Source organism: Blennius ocellaris, assembly GCF_963422515.1.
Source record: "Blennius ocellaris genome assembly, chromosome: 9".
Lineage (NCBI taxonomy): Eukaryota > Metazoa > Chordata > Actinopteri > Blenniiformes > Blenniidae > Blennius > Blennius ocellaris.
In genome coordinates, this window is record NC_137658.1 from 12,089,132 (window position 1) to 12,107,176 (window position 18,045).

The 18,045-nt window shown below is 41.0% G+C and overlaps 1 protein-coding gene across 1 annotated transcript; it reads left to right on the top strand.

Annotated features, from left to right (window-relative positions):
• The first annotated feature begins 252 nt into the window (after nt 1-252).
• On the top strand, nt 253-13,660 carry neurl1b (neuralized E3 ubiquitin protein ligase 1B). Its single transcript, XM_080502575.1, has 6 exons — nt 253-360; nt 5,256-5,500; nt 5,582-5,915; nt 7,691-8,434; nt 10,795-10,932; nt 12,745-13,660. The coding sequence occupies exons 1-6, from the start codon at nt 330-332 to the stop codon at nt 12,990-12,992; spliced, it is 1,740 nt and encodes a 579-aa protein (XP_080358701.1). The 5' UTR covers nt 253-329; the 3' UTR covers nt 12,993-13,660.
• The last annotated feature ends 4,385 nt before the right edge of the window (nt 13,661-18,045 follow it).

Genomic DNA, 18,045 nt, shown 5'->3' on the forward strand with positions numbered 1-18,045 from the left:
TGTGTGATGCTTCTTTTTTTTGGGGGGGGGGGGGGGGGGGGGGGGGTGATCCTCTGCTTACTGTGTCTTTAAAGTCGTGCAGAGGGGAGCCTATACTAAAGAAAGGAGGGGGCTGCTGTGCGCCAGTTGGAGGTGTCTGCCTGTCGCTGCGGCTTGCTTGGGGTTGACATTAAGAAAAGCGTGTCCATGCTTCTGCGGGGAGGTACATCGCAAATTGAAGGCGCTCTTCCTCAGATTGAAGCCGCTCCGACCCGAGGATACATGGATGGACAGGGACACACTGCAATCGGAATTAAGTTGTCAGCCGGTGCGAGGGATCTCTGGATATAATGGGGAATACGACACCTAAACCTTTATTGGGTGAGACTTGTGTGTTTTATCATTCCGCGATGCTTTGTGCACTACACGGTGTTAATAGCTGGATAATGAGGGAGATCCACATGTCCTCCGTCCTGCTTGTGCTCGCGGCGCGCGAGACGCGCTTCCCATCACGGGGGAGGTGAGCGTGATTTCAGGGAGCGAGTCCAAGCAGCCGCGGTCCTCCGACAACAACTCTCTTTCTTTCTTCTTCTTTTTTCCCCCCCAACCCATCATTTCTCTAATGATCACATCACTCATGAGATTATTGACGATCACTCTGGTCATTCTCAACAAAAAGTGCTATTTGTGTTCAAGGTCTATTTATCACCATCACCCTGAACAAATAGATCAGTTTGGCCTGATAATCAACATTTATACACTTACTAAAAAAGAAGAAAAAAAACCACACTGGAAACTTGTTCTGCCAATACAAGCAGCACAAAATACACGCGTTTATTCTTCTCTTTTCTGATATTTCACTATAGTGTTGCGCTCAATAAAATAATTTCGGTCATTTGTTTTTATATACTTGCTGTTTCTTCATGATTATCCTTGCTCTTTTACTTATTAAGCGACTTTGAATGGTGAGTTAATGATTATTTCCGGTCGGTTTTTTTATGCAGTCGACATCATTTTGTTCAGTTTAAAAAAAACAACTAATAAAAATAAACTAAACATAAAATAAAGAGTGTCTTCATTTTTGACACTCGTGGCAACCTGTTCACACAAAAAACAAGGATCAAACAACATTAAGACACACAAGCGTATCAACCCAGAAAAAAGATATGTACAACTGTTGTTAAAGTCTGCATTGCTTTTTATTTTCTAAGCTTTATCATACAATGTAGTGTCTGAAGTGATTGCCAGTGATTTATTGTTGCATGCAACTTGATTGCCTTCAGTTTTTGGAATAGAATTGGTCAATACCAGGTCTCAGAATGCCACTGTTGAGCCACTTTGTCATGACCCCCAGAGCACAATACTTGATAATCATTCGCCTTTGATTCAATATCTGTCACACTCCCACGCCCCCAGCAGAGCCACTCACTGGCGAAATAATATGGTTGCTGCTCCTAGAGTAGCTGATGTGGAGTTTGGCCTAGTCATAGAGGAGTGGGAGCAGCATGGGTCCTACTGCTTACACTGCATGGTTTCTATCAACATGGAATTAATGGGATATCTGCTTTTATTGAGTCTATTAGAGATCGGCGCTGAATATTGTAGAGCCGATGATCTCATATTGTTTTCGAGTTGTTTTTTGCTGGCTTTGGCATGATGGATAAGTTATAACTGCTCACAACAAATGTCATTGAGTTTTGTTGTGCCCAGAACTTAATAACCATTAACATTTTTGAAAAGGAAAAAGATGTCACACAGGAGGCACACAAATTCTACTGACTCATTGCTTGTTCAATGAAAAGTTGGCAGTTTGAAAAGCATACAGAAGAAAAAAACAAATCACCAAATCATGCGTCTGATCATCCTGTGGCCAAAGATAACTCTGACGAATGCACACAATCAGTATCACACTTTAAAAAGCTTTCCTTGGCACACCAGCGTGTCTTGTGCAGTCATATGATTGTATGTATTTGCGCTTCTCCATTCATTAAGGACAAGACAGAGAGACTCCACGTCCGTCACCCAAACTGTGTTTCATTTATTTGTGGTCACAGATACACTTGCGAGTCGACTGCCTTTGGACAACTGCAACATTAAAGCAATCAGCTGAGCTGACCCTTAAAATCAGTTGCTGATGAGCTATGTGCAACAGTGTCTTCTCTTATGGCAATCTCCACACTTTTATTAAATTACAGTGCAGCCACATAATCTAAGTTGCTGCATATCTCCTGTTTTAAAACAAGTCAGCCCCGGCCCCTGAGCACAATGGGTTTTGGTAAAGCATCATGAAACATCAACCTGCTCTTCATCACAAGGGAAAATAGGCCCATGTTTACTTACTTGTACTATGTGTCTCTCAATGCAATTTACAACCTCAAAGATGTTACAACCATCTCAAATCTCTCCAGCTGCACGTTGAAAATAAAATCTGTTAAACATCAACCTGAGGCTGGAAATCACATACTGTATGTTTTTATTTGTTTATACAACATTAGAATCAGACAGTTAAAATTAATAGTATGATTCTTCAAGGTGGCATGTACTTTTAGCATGAGTTGTCTCGTAAACAAAGTTTATTATGTTCAGTGTTACACCAAAGCTTCATTGTGTATTTGGAATCTAGTTATGATTTCTTGTGTAGTTTGTCCAGTATTTTTGGAAGAAAGAGGCAACTTGATTTTCCGGCCTTGAAAAGAGATTATGATCGCTGAGATTATCTCCCTACTGTCTGGGATACAAAGTAGAAACAGATCCAAATGAAGGGCAGGTTTGGTGACCACAAATTGGAAATTGACAGCAGAATACACAAAACACAGAGAGCAAAGGAAAACAGAACAATTTGTGGCAGTTTGACAGTTGAGGCCAAGACGGAGATGCGCTTTTTCCGCCACGATTTAATTACAAACCGATCGGGAAGTCATGTTTCAGAGCCGCAAACTCTGCAAAGAGGTGTGGGTGGATGGATGGGTCAGCAAAACACTGCATTTTGTTTTAAAACCGAGAGACTTTACTTAACATCCTGTCATATTCATAATCTAAACAGCGGGATTGTTATACCAGTCTTGACAACAAATGTTATTGTTCTTGCAAAAACTTTAACCAACCACAAGAGCAAAGATACATGTGCTGTATCATCCTCCTATGAATCACATTTCAAAGTGAGGGATGGACGTCCGGTGCAATAATATTGTGTAACTTTACCACTGTTTGATCTGCCTTCATTTCATATAAATAACTACAAACAAATCAATAAGTAAGAGCATTCTATACAGTTAGTTCTCAACGAGTCTGGGATCCACACAGGTCAGTGACAGAGGTTAACGATGTTGGATTTGCATGAAATAGAAAAACAAATAAGACATTTCTTAGGATCAACATTAGACCTGTAAAATTTCAACTTGAGAGCGTCTGCTTTTGTATGTAGGACAGTGGGCGTGTCCACCGATGTTTGGCCTCACTGTATTGTTTTGGCACATCAGAGATCACATAAAGGGGCCGCAATAATTCTTGGAACCCCCAAGAAAACACTTCTCTATATCACCACCAGAGGTTAACATGTCCATTCTTTTGTTTTGGTTTTGTTTTGTTTAGGTTTTTTTGTTTGTTTTTTTAAAAGGTTTCTTTAATAACTTTTGAGAAATAATCCATGACGCAATATTCTGCTACTGCCTTTTTCAATCCAAGACACTTTGTTGACTTAGCAAACAGGTTAACCTGTTCTCAAGAAGATTACCCTTGATTTGCTTTACATACAATGTGTTTGAAGATTCAAGAAATAGCTGCAGAAAAGCACAAACATTTCAGTAGGCGTTTAAAAAGGATCATTGAGTATATATTTGAAAGATTATCAGATGTTTAACATGAGAGGCGCTAACACTGAACATGCTATGTGGTCCCTCACTGCGTGACCTGCTGGGCTATGCCTTTCATCTAATATTGGCAAACGAGTGTCTATATCAGGCTTTGCTATGGGTCTTTTAACAGCACACTCCCAGTATGTAAGTCTGTGAGCCAAAGGCCAATAGACAAAGCTCGACTGACTTTTTAATCCGTTCTGCAAACATATGTTTGGTCCTCCCAAAAAGCAACAGTTTCAGAGGCGAATGGAAAAGCAGCACCCTCACGTCCTTTGAGATGTTACAGATGTTCTCGATGCCGCTTCATAGTTTAGAATATAATCAGCGATAATGCCTGATTTAGTAAATGTACTGCGGACCATTTCACTGAGTTATTGTCTCTGTTAAAAATGTAATCAATGTGGTCTGAGGATAGCGAAAGCTCAGCCCCTCCCCCTCTGAAGTTCAGCCAATCCATACCATAGACACACGTCCATAATGCTTTAATATTACACTCCGAGCTTTCTGAGGCTCCTTTTCGGCAAACGTTCAGCGAATTTTGTTGCATTTCATCTTCTCTCACTCACTTTGTGAGGCTCAGCAACAAATTCTTTTCCCAAGTAGGACATTGACTCCTGTGAAGATGAGATCAAAGATTAAGCCTGTTATTTGGGTATTTCTATAGAGACTATGCACCGTGTGATTCATTCTCCGCTTCTGAAGATAACTATGAAGGAATGAAAGGGGCTATTCAGGGTTTGTTTATGCTGTAGGCCAGGGGTGTGTATGGAGCCCATAAATAAGAGGAAAACTTATCACGTCTGTTGTCGCTTTCTGATTAATTAATTCATTTTTTGATGTTTTCTTTCTCCTGTAATGGCCCTAATATTAGCAATGGACATATCTAAGATAGTTTTAGGGCAGAAATGAGTTATTTAATGTTGTCCAGTCATGTATGCACAAGGATTTCATCTAAACTTACCATGTTTTATTTCTGAGATATAAATATGCACCATATGGATGTGGTGTAAAGACTGATTTGGGACAGTTTTCCTTTTTATACTGTAAATGTGGGTTACATGCTAAAACGGACTTTATGTGGTTGCTGAAAGGAGCAGAGGGGCGTTGTAATCATTATGGGAAAGGAACCGTGTGTGTATGTTTTTGTGTGTGTGCTTGAGAGCGAGAGACTGTGGCTCTTTTACATAACTGCCCCCTGCCTTCTAAATCCAATTGCTATGAGTTACTTGCAAGAAGTTATTGTGTAGATTTGTTCACTTCTTTCTCTTCCAGCTGCTGCCCCGAACGTTGCTGTTTTGACCTTGTCTGAGTCACACTAAAGCAGATCTGCCGTTCTCATACAACATTAGTTGAATCATTAATGGCCTCTCCCCCCCCCCCCCCCCCCTCTGTATCCCCTTTATGTTTCTCCACCCACAGATGCGACTCTGCACCCCCGCCCAGTGGCGAGTCGGCACTACTACACCCTGCCCAACAATGGGGCAGGTGTGGAGAGGAGGACCTCTGCTCCGCCGGTCAGCATCAATGTAGAGTCGCCCCGCTTTCACCCGCATGCCAAAGGCAAAAACATCAGGTTGGACGGACAGCTTCGCCGCGCCACTCGCAAGAACAGCTTCTGTAACGGCATCACGTTCAGCCATCGGCCTGTTCACCTCTACGAGAAGGTTTGTTTGTGTCCCAGTTCTGGTTTGAAAATTGAGAAGAACCGGAAAGAAAGTGACGTTTATGTTGTTTTTTTTTCTCAGGTGCGTCTTCGCTTGAGCGGTGTGCACACTGGTTGGAGTGGTGCTCTGCGCTTTGGTTTCACTAGTTTGGATCCCAGTGAACTAGTTGCAACGGACATCCCCAAGTATGCCTGCCCTGACCTGGTGACACGGCCCGGGTACTGGGCCAAAGCTCTGCCTGAGAGGTTGGCTTTGAAGGACAACGTATTGTCGTTCTGGGCCGATCGCCACGGAAGGGTTTTCTACAGCATCAATGAAGGGGAGCCCATCCTCTTCCACTGTGGGCTCAGCATCGGCTGTCCGCTCTGGGCCATCATTGATATCTATGGCATCACTCAGGAAGTCACACTTCTTGGTAGGCAATTAAAAAAAAAAAAAAAATCTTTCTGAGTGATTTCACTCTTCCTTAATCAGCCAGGTTTTAGTAACTGAGCAAGGAATGTTTGTTCTAACTCAAACACCCAGTAAAGTAGTGAGTCACAGATCTTTTTCGGACCTAAATCAACTCCATCAGCCACTGACGGAGTCATGAATTTTGCAACAGCTTTCACAACCCCAAAACCTCAAGATCATATTTTTATAGTGTCAACATATTCACAGCTAATTTAAGGAGGTGCTCCGAGTTCAGAGTGCAGCTGTGCTACAAAGCTCTGCATCACCGCAGGCCTGTTTCTCAGGATTAGGTAGGACAGCACTGGATGACTCAAACATTTGTCGATCTGTGTGGCGAAACCGATCCGTGTCACTCTGGAAAAAACAAAACCTTTGCCACCAAACAAACAACTGTCAACCATTCCGCTTGCTCTGTAACCTCATAATCACTCTTCTCCTTCTTCTTAAACACTTTCCTCCTGCCACGGCGTCACTTTCTCTCTTTACACTGTGTCCATTTCCATCACCCTCTCCCCTGCGGGTCCCTCTCCCACTCACTGGGAGTGTTTATCTTCAGTCTGACAGGAGCTATGGCCTTGTTTGGTCAAGACTGCAGATCCCGGGAGCTTTGGTGAGGGGCCAATGCACTCAACTGCTCCAGCATCACTAGAAATAGTAATAAGGGAATGTATTATAAGTCAGTGGGGGACTACTCATGCCAGGCTTGTTAATATCAACCTTTGAAAAATTCAGCTATGCTGTGAATTCTGTACAGACTGTGGCCGTTTACAGAACGTTCACAGAACAAAGAAAGGAGAGAAAAGTCAAATTTAATTAAACTGGTGAATGACACAAGATGGAGTGTTTATGTAACTCTACAACAAACATCATAAAATGAGACAAGCACAAGGCTGTAACTTTAGCTCTCAGCGTCAATGTAAATCATCCAGCGCTTGTTCAATCCCCTGTTTAGCAGCTGTTTGTTGTCAGTTACAGTGGGGTGAACTATGCTGTGGTAAATATACGCTTAAATGTATTAATCAGCAATGGTATGGAAAACATAACTCACTTCATCAAATTTATTGAAGACCACTGAGCAAGAGGTTCAATCTAGTCACGTAATTAAAACTTAACATATTGGTGCAAATGCACAATGCAGTGGTTTTTTTTCCTGGAAATATGACTGAAAAAGTGAGATTGTCAAGCAATAATCGCTGCAGCAACACCCACCAGGCAGGAGATCTGTTCAGGCCCAGGACACTGGAAACTGGAGACTGGATGTAAAACTGGATGTAACTCAGAGACACCCGAGAAGTTCAGCAAAGTTGCACTGATAAGCATGCATGCACTTTGTTACTGGTATTTAAAAAAGTCAATAACATGTTGTTCTGTTTCCTTGGTTTTGGTCCTCAATACTTTTTTTTCTCCAAATATGAGCCTTGTATAAGTGAGTTGAGTGAGTAGTTATTATAACTTTCGATTTCTTATGGAGTATTTGATGTTCTTTAGTTTTAATATATTTAGTGATGATTTAGCCATCAGGACGTTACTTGAGTCGACCTTTGAATAGACTTTGCAAAAACCAAGACACAAAGGTGGTCAAGTAATGCAGATAAGATATCAGAGGTTATTGATACATGACCTCATACTAATATTTAGTTGTGAAAGTAACAAAAAAGGAAAAAGAGCAATGAGAGAAGGAAGAGTCGTATAAACAAATTCAAACACACGTTGTCTTGTTTGTATTTTCCTCCGCAGACAGCACGTTTGCAGAGAGTGTGGGATCCAGCTGTCTGAGCGCGGCCCGCCTGAGTGCCTATCTGCCCCAGAGTAGCCACGACTCAGCCAATTACAGCAACAATCAGCTGGAAAACAACCAGGCCGCCGCTGCCAAGATGGCCAACCTCCAGCTCAATAACTACACTCAGCTCATCCCCTGCTGCTCCTCCACCTCCTCCTCCTCCTCCACACCGTCCTCGTCTGCCTCCACTGGATTCAGCGTCCCAAGGGTGGTCCGCAGCCTCCCTTCCCCTCTGGACAATGACTTGCACTTTCACCCTATCCGCGGCTCCGACGTGATACTCTCGGCGGATCGCTCCGCCGCCTGCATACACTTTCTAGACAGCAGCCGGACTCTGGTGTTCAGCGACAGGCCGCTGCACGTTGGCGAGACTCTGTACGTGGAGGTCGGCCACCTGGGGCTGCCTTATTTCGGTGCTCTGTCATTCGGTTTGACGTCCTGTGACCCGGCTAGTCTGCACGCCGGAGACCTGCCAGCGGACCCCGAGGTCCTCCTGGACCGCAAAGAGTATTGGGTGGTGCACCGGGGCTTCCCCATGCCTAGCTCTGGAGACGTACTCAGTTTTAGCCTGCTGCCCAGCGGCGAGGTGCATCACGGGGTGAACGGAGTGGGACGTGGCCGGCTGCTGTGCGTCGACTCTTCTCAGGTCCTGTGGGCCTTTTTCACCCTGCATGGGGCCATCAACAGACTCAGGATACTCGGTAAGTGTGTTCAGTGGAAAACGGAGGTGAAAGCACATTGTTTGTTCAGAAATTCCTTAAGTGTTACAGTTTTATTTGCGCTATTATTGTAATTAGATGACACCATTGGTCTCATCAAGGAAAACACTTAGAACGAAATACATGCAGGTCTGGGAGATAATGACTTCATATGTGAATACAACTGTTTGTGATTGTACAAAATCTGATGATTTGCTTGGAGTGCTATAACTTGAATTTATGCCAGCCAGAGCTACACATTTTCAAAGAAGTGGTGATGTGGGGTTTGAAAGAATTCATCCAACCTCTGTTGCTTTTTTTTTTTGCTTTAAGCCTACATCAGCTACTACTTGGGAGATCCAACATTCTCAAATGGGAATCCACTTTTACTGAAGGCCCAGTCATGCACAGCTCTTAAAGTAACACTACTATGATTCCTTTGATAGGATATGTTGTGAAACACATTTTAGTATCAACATTACTCTTAATAATACACTTGGTAATCACAAAAATATCCACGCAAACATGCACTTTAGGCTAAATGGTAACTGTTAATTGGTTATTGCCATGGATTTGAATATGTGTCTGTTTGTCTGTTTCTCTGTGTTGTTCCTTTGATGGACTGGTGATCCTGAAGTGGATAAACTAGTAATATCCACAATGACATCTCAGTTATGCTTCATTCCACCAGCAATCCAATGCAAACTCATTCTGAGTAGGCTTTTAGGGGCAGGAGCTCTTCACTGACACAGGGGGAAAGCCAGAATTGATCTAGAACACGTTATTGACCCACTGCAGAGCTTACACAGAAAAGTGAACAATAACAAGACTTTGCAAACATCTTAGCCAGTTTGGAGGGACCATTTAATGTAACGAGCAAAATACCTGGAAACAAAACAAACCGGAGTTCAATATCCTTAAACTTGGACAGTAACATGACTCACACCTCATGATGGTTTAGAATGACCAGTTAAGAAAACAGTCTAATAATTGGTGAGAAACCTGGAGTGTCTAGAAAGAAACCCATGCATGCACATGGAGTACATGGAAACTTTTTTGACAATCACCAATCCATTATTCAATCCATTCATCTTTTCTTGCCACTTCGCCGACTCTTGGCTGTGGGAAAAAAAACTCAGAGACACAGATTTGGATATGAAACAAAGTGCTGTGAATGGAAGTTGTTGTTTTTCTGTACCCCACAAATGTCATTGGAAAGATTAACGACCACAATGATGTATGGTTTGTTTTGCAAAACAGAGACAAGTCTTTACTGTTCCTCTTTATCTCAGATTTTCCATTTTTTTAAGCAAAATCATCTAATAAGTGGCATCAGAGGTACGATACTGGAAAAAAGTCTTTCAATAAGAGAGTAAATTATTGGAAATTGTGAGTAATATAAGCTCATTTTTCTTTCTTTTTCTTTCTCAACTGTCAATATGACAATATTACAGTACCTTGCAAAAGTCTTGGAGTGCTTTTGAAAGACCTTATGAAACATTGTTTTGCCTTGGTGGCCCTTCTATGTACAGTTTGCCTGTCCTCCCTGTGCACTGGTTTTCTCCCACAGTCAGTGAAGTGTTGCACACAGCATTATAAGAGATGGTTGGAATTTTATTAGGCGCAAAATTAGTGAACACCCTGAGTGCAGGATGAAAGATGAAAGTATAAAAGAAAGAAAAAAATGTATTGTGACAAATCAAGAGATAAACCACAGTATGACAGACACAAGACAAAGAGTGGTGATGTATCTCCTTTCATTACATAAAGATAAGTGCGGCGCTGCCCACTGCTGCACGTTAATCAGACAGAATGAGACTGGCTTTGATCTTCATGCTCAGCTCTGTGCCATAAAGCAAATAAGCATGCTTCCCAAATGTCAAAGGTTTGCTTCAGTACTAAAATGATAAATGTCGACTCAAGGCCGCCCCCGCAATTATGACTTTTTTCCCAGACTAAAAGAATGCAGTGAAGTAGTTTATGTCTGCGTGAGCTTGTTCGTCTTCGAACTGTAACCCATCCGTCCCACTCCTCAGTCCCACTCCCATCTCCTGTAAAACACCCACTTATCTTACCCCATTTCCAGCTATTTCTGGTCACAAAATATTATCCGCCAGTGAAAACAACTTTACAGATTGCTCAGATCAGAAAAATGCATGTCAAATCGGACTGGTTGAGGCCGGTCAGCCTCACAATCCAGCGATACTTCCAAGCAGCTCCAGGACACAACGTGCTGAAATCACACTGCCTCCTCTTAAATGTAGTCTTTGTCTGCTTCCCACCTTTTAAAGCCACCACACGAGTGAAATCATTCGGGAGTTTGCTGTTTTATTTATAAATGTGTCTTTATCTCTGTGGTCCAGGAACAGTGCAGTCCAGTCCTCCCTCCACGTCCCCGACAGCGTCTCAGAGCAGCAGCAGCAGCAGCAGTCCAGACGACAGCGACTCAGACCTGGCCTTCAGCGTCAACAGATCATCCTCTGCCTCCGAGTCCTCTCTGGGTGAGTCTCCAACTGCTGACGTCATACAATTTATGTCGAGCCCATCACAAGATCACTCCATGTGGTTTGGAAATGAGATGGCTTTGTTCGAGAGAAATGTGCTCTGTCCATTAGGGACAATGCTTCATGTTTGTATTGCAGAGGAAAAACTGTTCTACAATTACAGCTAATAGGTTCGGAGGCTTTTTGAAGTGTAAATACAAACAGGATGCAATGATTTGGAACTCTCATAAACTCTTTCTTTTCTTTATAACGAAACATGCACAACATATTAGCTATTAACAGTGAAACATGTTTGAATTCATTGTTATTCAGACATGTTTAAAGCACAATGAACACAATTTGTTTCCCACGTCCAGCAGTGCACAAACAAACAAACAAAATCACTTTTATGTATAAAAGTTATATATATATATATATATATATATATATGTGTGTGAATTTCTCTTGGAGATCATTAAAGTATTTATCTATCTATCTATCTATCTATCTATCTATCTATCTATCTATCTATCTATCTATCTATCTATCTATCTATCTATCTATCTATCTATCTATCTATCTATCTATCTATCTATCTATCTATCTATCTATCTATCTATCTATATCTATATCTATATCTATATCTATATCTATATCTATCTATCTATATATCTATATCTATATATATAGTTAGTTACCGATATATATAATTATATACTGTGTAAGTTCAGACAGATCCATGTTCAATTTGGGTTCTGATAAGTTGTTTTCTAATAGTTATCTGGAGTTACTTTTTCGATTTTATTTAACAAAGCATCTGGTGACTTTATCTCTATAAAACATTCAGATAATCGGTCTTTGTTTAGGTAGCAATTTTCATCCAATTGCAGCTTGTTGCACAAAGTATATCCCATATGAAAAGACATGTTAAGAAAACCCCCAACCATCCCTCCGTCAAGTTTCAATTTACTCATATTTTCACTCACATGCGTGATGCGTTCGAGGCGCCAGAGGTCACGGCCTCTTTACTTTTTAATCAGGAAAAATCAAGTCAAAATAAGGAACAGATTAAGAAAGGGGAGTAATAAAATATCCATAAATAAACAACCAAAAACAAATAAAAAAAAAAAAGTGAAAATGTACTAAATATAATGCTATAAAATCACATTCAGTTGAATGTAAGACTGACAAAAAAAATAAAAAATTTCAGTTTTCTTTCAAAATCATGAACACTAGGCACTGCCCTCAGGTCATGAAGTAAACTTATGTTTAAGTAAACTTAAGCATAATATTTAAAAGATGCCTTTTTTATGTTAAAATAAAAGCTGGGAGCAAGACCGTGCCAAATGCCAAACCAATAAGAGAACCTTAAAATCTATTGTATTGTAAATTCTCCTTAAAGTGGGTGTTATGTAGGCTGTTCTTGTGGTCCCTGTAAGCTGAATTATGAAACGTATTTTTTTAGGAAGTCCAGAAACCGTTTGAATGCATGAGTAAGAAAACTGTCCTCACAATTCATAATCATATAGACCAAACACACTATTGACTGACACAACATGTTTTTGCAGACTCTGCAATGAAGCAGAGTGATCATTTTACATATTTTACTCCCCAATGTGACCCTCAAATAATCTAAACTGAAACATTCGCATTTGCCTGTGAAAGAAGACCGTGACCTAGATATAAATAAATATTCTCCACTGCATTAGTAAATCTCCGAAGTTAAACCAGGATCGGTCTCCCTACAATCGAAACAGTGCTTGTGTGTTCATGCTCCCACTCCTGCCCCATCTGAAGTCACTCACATGTGTTTCCTCTCCTCTCCTCCAGTGACTGCCCCCAGCTCCCCTCTCAGTCCTCCCACCTCTCCCTCTCTGTCTGCCTCTGAGCTGCCCCCTGCTGGTAAGAACGGAGAGTGCACCATTTGCTTCGACCAGGAGGTGGACACGGTGATCTACACCTGCGGACACATGTGTCTGTGCAGTGACTGCGGGCTGAAGCTGAAGAGACAGATCAATGCGTGCTGTCCCATTTGCAGGAGGCCGATCAAAGATGTGATCAAAACGTACCGGCCGTGACAGTTTTAGATGTTTGGAACAGGTGAGGAGACCTGTCGACCCCCACTCTCAGGCCCTGCTAGACGTGGATCTGGGCCCCAGCCAGAAGATAAGCCACACCAGGATGTTATTGTGCCTATCAGATTTTCTTTATATATATATATATATATATATATATATATATGTGCAAATCTTACCTGGAGACGGACATTTCGCTCTCCGTGCTCAGAACTATGATGAAGCTATTACATCGACTGCATTCATGGGCGCTTGTGTTGTGAGTGAGGAAGAAGAGATGAAACACATGCCCCTGTTTTATATTCCCCATGTGACGTCTATGATGTATTTACTGAGCAGAAAGTCCTGCTGTGAACGTTTCGTCTCATCATCCAGGTTTCATGTGCGCTTCAGGACAATACGCGGACCATCGTCTTTGACTTCTAGTGCCTTAGATTCATTGTTTCTGTTGTCACATTATGTGTCCAAGTAATCAAGCAAACAATTTTAGCCATATTGTTGATGTACAGTCGTGCAAGTTTAATTTTAAAGAGGCACACGCGTACTGAATTATATGCAATGAAAGCTGTTAGGTAAGTAGAAAGAAGGCTGTAACTGTGTGTTGATAGAAATAATAAAGTGTGGAAAGTTTTTGGGGAAAGTAAGGAAGAAGCAGGTTTTTGCACATTGAACGATGAATAAAAATGGACTAAGTTTGATCAAAGGGTGTCTAATTTCATACTTCACTTCCCTTCAATGTGTGTGATAATTTTAAAAAGTTATGAATCTAGGAAAGTACATTTAATATATTTCATACAGTTCTTTTAATTGGAAAGTACATTAAAAAATACTTGTATCGGGCCCATCTTTATAACTGCTATCAATATACCAGCACTTTTGAAAGTCAGGTTTTTAGGGTGATAAACAAACATTACTGATATGATTAATGAACTTAGCTTTTAAAATATGAACCTGTCTTTTTCTTGATGACATTTAATAATAATAATAAAAAATCTATTACTGAGAGTGTAATTCTTGCTGTAACTTGGGCTCCAATCGCTTTTATGATCCCACAGACCTTGAGGTAACATTTGTTTTCAAGGTCAAGACTGAAGCTGCAGTGAAACTTCTAACCAACATGCATTAGTTGCTTTAAATAAAATCTGTAACTGGCAACTTAATGCTGACTTTCTGCTGAAATGGAACAATGGAAGGAAAATGGGGGTGCCTGAAGCTGCAGGAGCGCTTATCTGCAGACTCTGCACTGTGCTCGACCTGACTGCTACATGGACTGCAGTTTCCTTCCCCAGCGTCAGCCGAGTGGGTCCAGGCCCGTTCAGCATATTTCTCTGCATCCCCTCCAAGAAGCAGCACCTCTTGCATCCTGAGCAGGAAACGGGCCGGAGTTTCTTGCTGAGCAACAACAACCTGGAGAATCTCATGACGACGGAAGAGCTCAAACCCGCCGGTACCAACCGGACAAGAAGGTCAACCTACTGAAATGTGTTAGGTTATTTTCATTACAGCACTCTGAGCAGTAATGTGCTATTAACTGATTACTATGATGAATTAATAGTGCAGTTACGATTGAACAGCTGCCGTGTCTCAGTTTAGAATATCAAACTCTAATGATGACTGATGAACTCAATCACAGGGTTCGTGCCATCACTTGACTTCAAAATTATCTGCTGTGACTTGATGGACCCACACAGCTTAGCTACTGTTTCACAGCAGCCTGACTGAAAGAAACAACAAAAAAAAAAAAGGGACATGCCTGAGGTGCTTTTCCAAGAAACCAGCTTTGATTTTCAGTACCTGGTACCGTAACTCCACTACAATTCCAAAGAAGTCACTGAGATTACTCCTCTCTCGGGTTAAACTTCAACAAAAGAAGCACTATTGTCAGAGACAAATATATAACTATGTCTCAGTCCTTTTAAATGACACTAAGGGAAATAAAATAAAATTTGTTTTCGGTACATCAGACCATAAGTCAAAATTCCCTTCACACACTTAGATTTGAGCAAAGAGGTTTAGGAAATTTCACAGAACTGAAGAGCTTGAATCACTATTGGGAATGGATGCCAAAAACAATTACCACAATTAAAAAATGTTTTACAAATCATAATTGTTGAACTTTCAGCATCCCACCATGAAGAAATTCATCAGAGGCACTTGGAGGTTCCTTCTCTCACTCTCCAAAGGAACTATTTGCTTTCGGAGTTGAAACTTATTTGTGGCTTTGAAACTTCCCGCTGCACAGTTGGAGGATGACTTTTCAGCTGTCTGTGGTAAAAACCAGCTACCGGCTTGGCTTCAGAGGACAGACATCCTCTTTACTTTAAAGATTAGGTGCAATGTGTTAAAGCTCATAGTTAAAGCTTGTTCTGATGACTCTGAACCATCTTTCAAGTATTCTGCTACAGCCCAAAAACTTCTGGCGCACTGAGCCACTTTTGTGAATCTTCTGGCACTAACAAAGGGCCGCATGGAAGTGTGGTGGTTTCACATTGTTGCCTTGAAATGAGAATGTTGCTGGTTTGATTTTTTCCCACCTTTCTCCGATTTCATACCACAGTTCAAAAAACACCCGGTGGGTTAACCGATGGCTCAAGATGGACAATGTGTGAGTGTGTGTGTGGCTGTGTCTTAGCGTTTGTCCTGTGATGGAGCAGCCGCCAGTCCAGGAAGTAACCTGCGTCACCCACAAGTCAGCTGGGATCGGCTCCCTGAGTCGTTTGTGACAGTATAAAAGACGAATAGATGCATGCATCTACAGAGTATGCCGCAGCCACACTTCACAGACTGCGTCTTTCTTTGTTGTATCCGTGATCTATTTTTGTACATTTCTGCATCTGTCTTCCCTTCTGGAGATGCACATTTTGGATTTCTTGCCTCACGAACACGCTCTTGGGCTATTATGTCTCATTTCCTTCTCCCGCTCTTCTCTACAGGGAGGAAAATAACTGCCCACCTCTGGCACGAATTCTTTTTCTCAGGAGAATGTTTCATGGATGCTTTCTCGGGGACTGAATCTTTGCTGTATAAATATCTAACTGAACACATGATAATGTGATGCATCCTATCGAAACACCACAGCAACCCTGTTCTACAAACGTGAGGACAATTAAGAAAATCCACACATGTGGAGAATAAACAAATCACTAAACCAACATGTGGCACCTGAGGAAATATCATTATAATACTAGATGAAATGGCCACAGTCGGTCTTCATTAGGTAGCATGACAAGACCGTTTAATTTCTTACCCAGTGATTGATTTAGAGTGTAACTGCAGTGAAGTCTGGGTCAGCAGCCTTTTGTGTGGGATTGAAACAGGCAACCTGTGGCATCCCCATTAAATAGCACATAACAGGAGCATGATGAGGTCTATTGACAACATCTCGGCTCCACTGCGGGAATCATGGGGGGATTATTGATCCCTGCCCTCTAGCAGATAGTTTAAAGTCAGTAGTATCAGGCTGCTGAACCATTTCATATTCCCCTCTGAAGATGAATATGATATTAAATGTCCAGACGTCAAATACATCTGTCTTCTATATTCACTTTAAGCCAATTTAGAATTGCAGGGAATCGTGGGTGACGTAAGCGCATAGCGGCAAGCTAAAACCCTGTACAGGTCAGCAGATTTGTCGGAGAGCGAACATAGAGAGAAGAGTCACCAATAACCAAACATGTATGGGTATGAACTGTGGGAGGAATCCAGAGAAAATCCATGCACACACAGGGAAAACACAAAAAACCCCACATTGAAAGCCTTCAAGGTCAGATTTGACCCCGGGGTTATTTTTGGGGGGCTAACTACTTGACTGTTTGCCCCAAATGATGATGATGATGATGATTGTTGTTATTATTATTATTATTATTAGTAGTAGTAGTAGTAGTATTAACAACAACAACAACAACAACAACAATAACAATAATAATAATAATAATAATAATAATAATAATAATAATAATAATAATAATAATAATAATACCACATCGCTGTTGAGCAGGCTTGAATAGTTCAACCTTGAGTATACATCTGATATCAGGTGCAGTTTCAAAGGGAAATGGAAGGGCAGCCATGGTAACTTGAGTCATTGATGTTAAAACAATAATAATTTTTCTCGGCACACACTTTTTTTTTTTTTTTTTTAATCCATCGCTTGTTTAAAATAAGCTGAAAATGAATTGGAATTTTGGTTTCCACCAATAAAAACTGGTGATTGCGGTCAGAATATTGTCACGACATTCAGGTTTTTAATACTAATCTGGTATTTATTTATTTTTTGCCTGTGCTATAATTCTAAATTCAATCTAACAAGATTTAGATATATCAAAAGACAGACAGACTAATGTAAACCCATATGTGACAAACATGTCATAAGAATGCTTAGATACAGCCACAGGGTTTTATAGCACTAATAAAAACATGTCAGTTTTCTGTTGCCTTTAACCTTGTCTTCTCTCACTGCAGCAATAAGCCCCCTCCCCCTCCCCTGTGGCTTATTAAAATCACAGCAAGGGCATCACAGGACATCATTCTGAAATGGTCAGACGTACAATAAAAACAATCTGATTACTATCCATTTAAAGAATGATAACAACCCTAAAAAAAACAATACCGAAGCTGTAAATTCAGTTGATTTCTAAGGAATAAGGCCTGTTTATGTTATCAGTGTTTCTTCTTCTTTGAATCAAGTGATGTTAATGGTTTAAATGCACCTTGTTTGGTGGAAGCTAAGCTAAGTGTCAGATCAACAGAGCTGAAGATTTCAAAGTGAAGATTATACATGTCCACGTATTGAAGTTGTCAATGCATGTCATAGTGATCAGAATGTTATGCTCATACGATACAGAAAATATTGGAGCTTTTCAGAGGATCAACCCACACACAACAAGCAAACCCTGCACAGAAAGGCCCACTCAAGCCAAAGACATTATTTGGCTCACCACTGCTCCAGATCAAGCAAAAAAATAAAAATAAAATAAATAAATAAAAAGAAGAAAAGAAGCTGTATTAGAGTGTAATGGTTCCTCAAGCAAATTGAATCAGCTACAGCTTTGATATC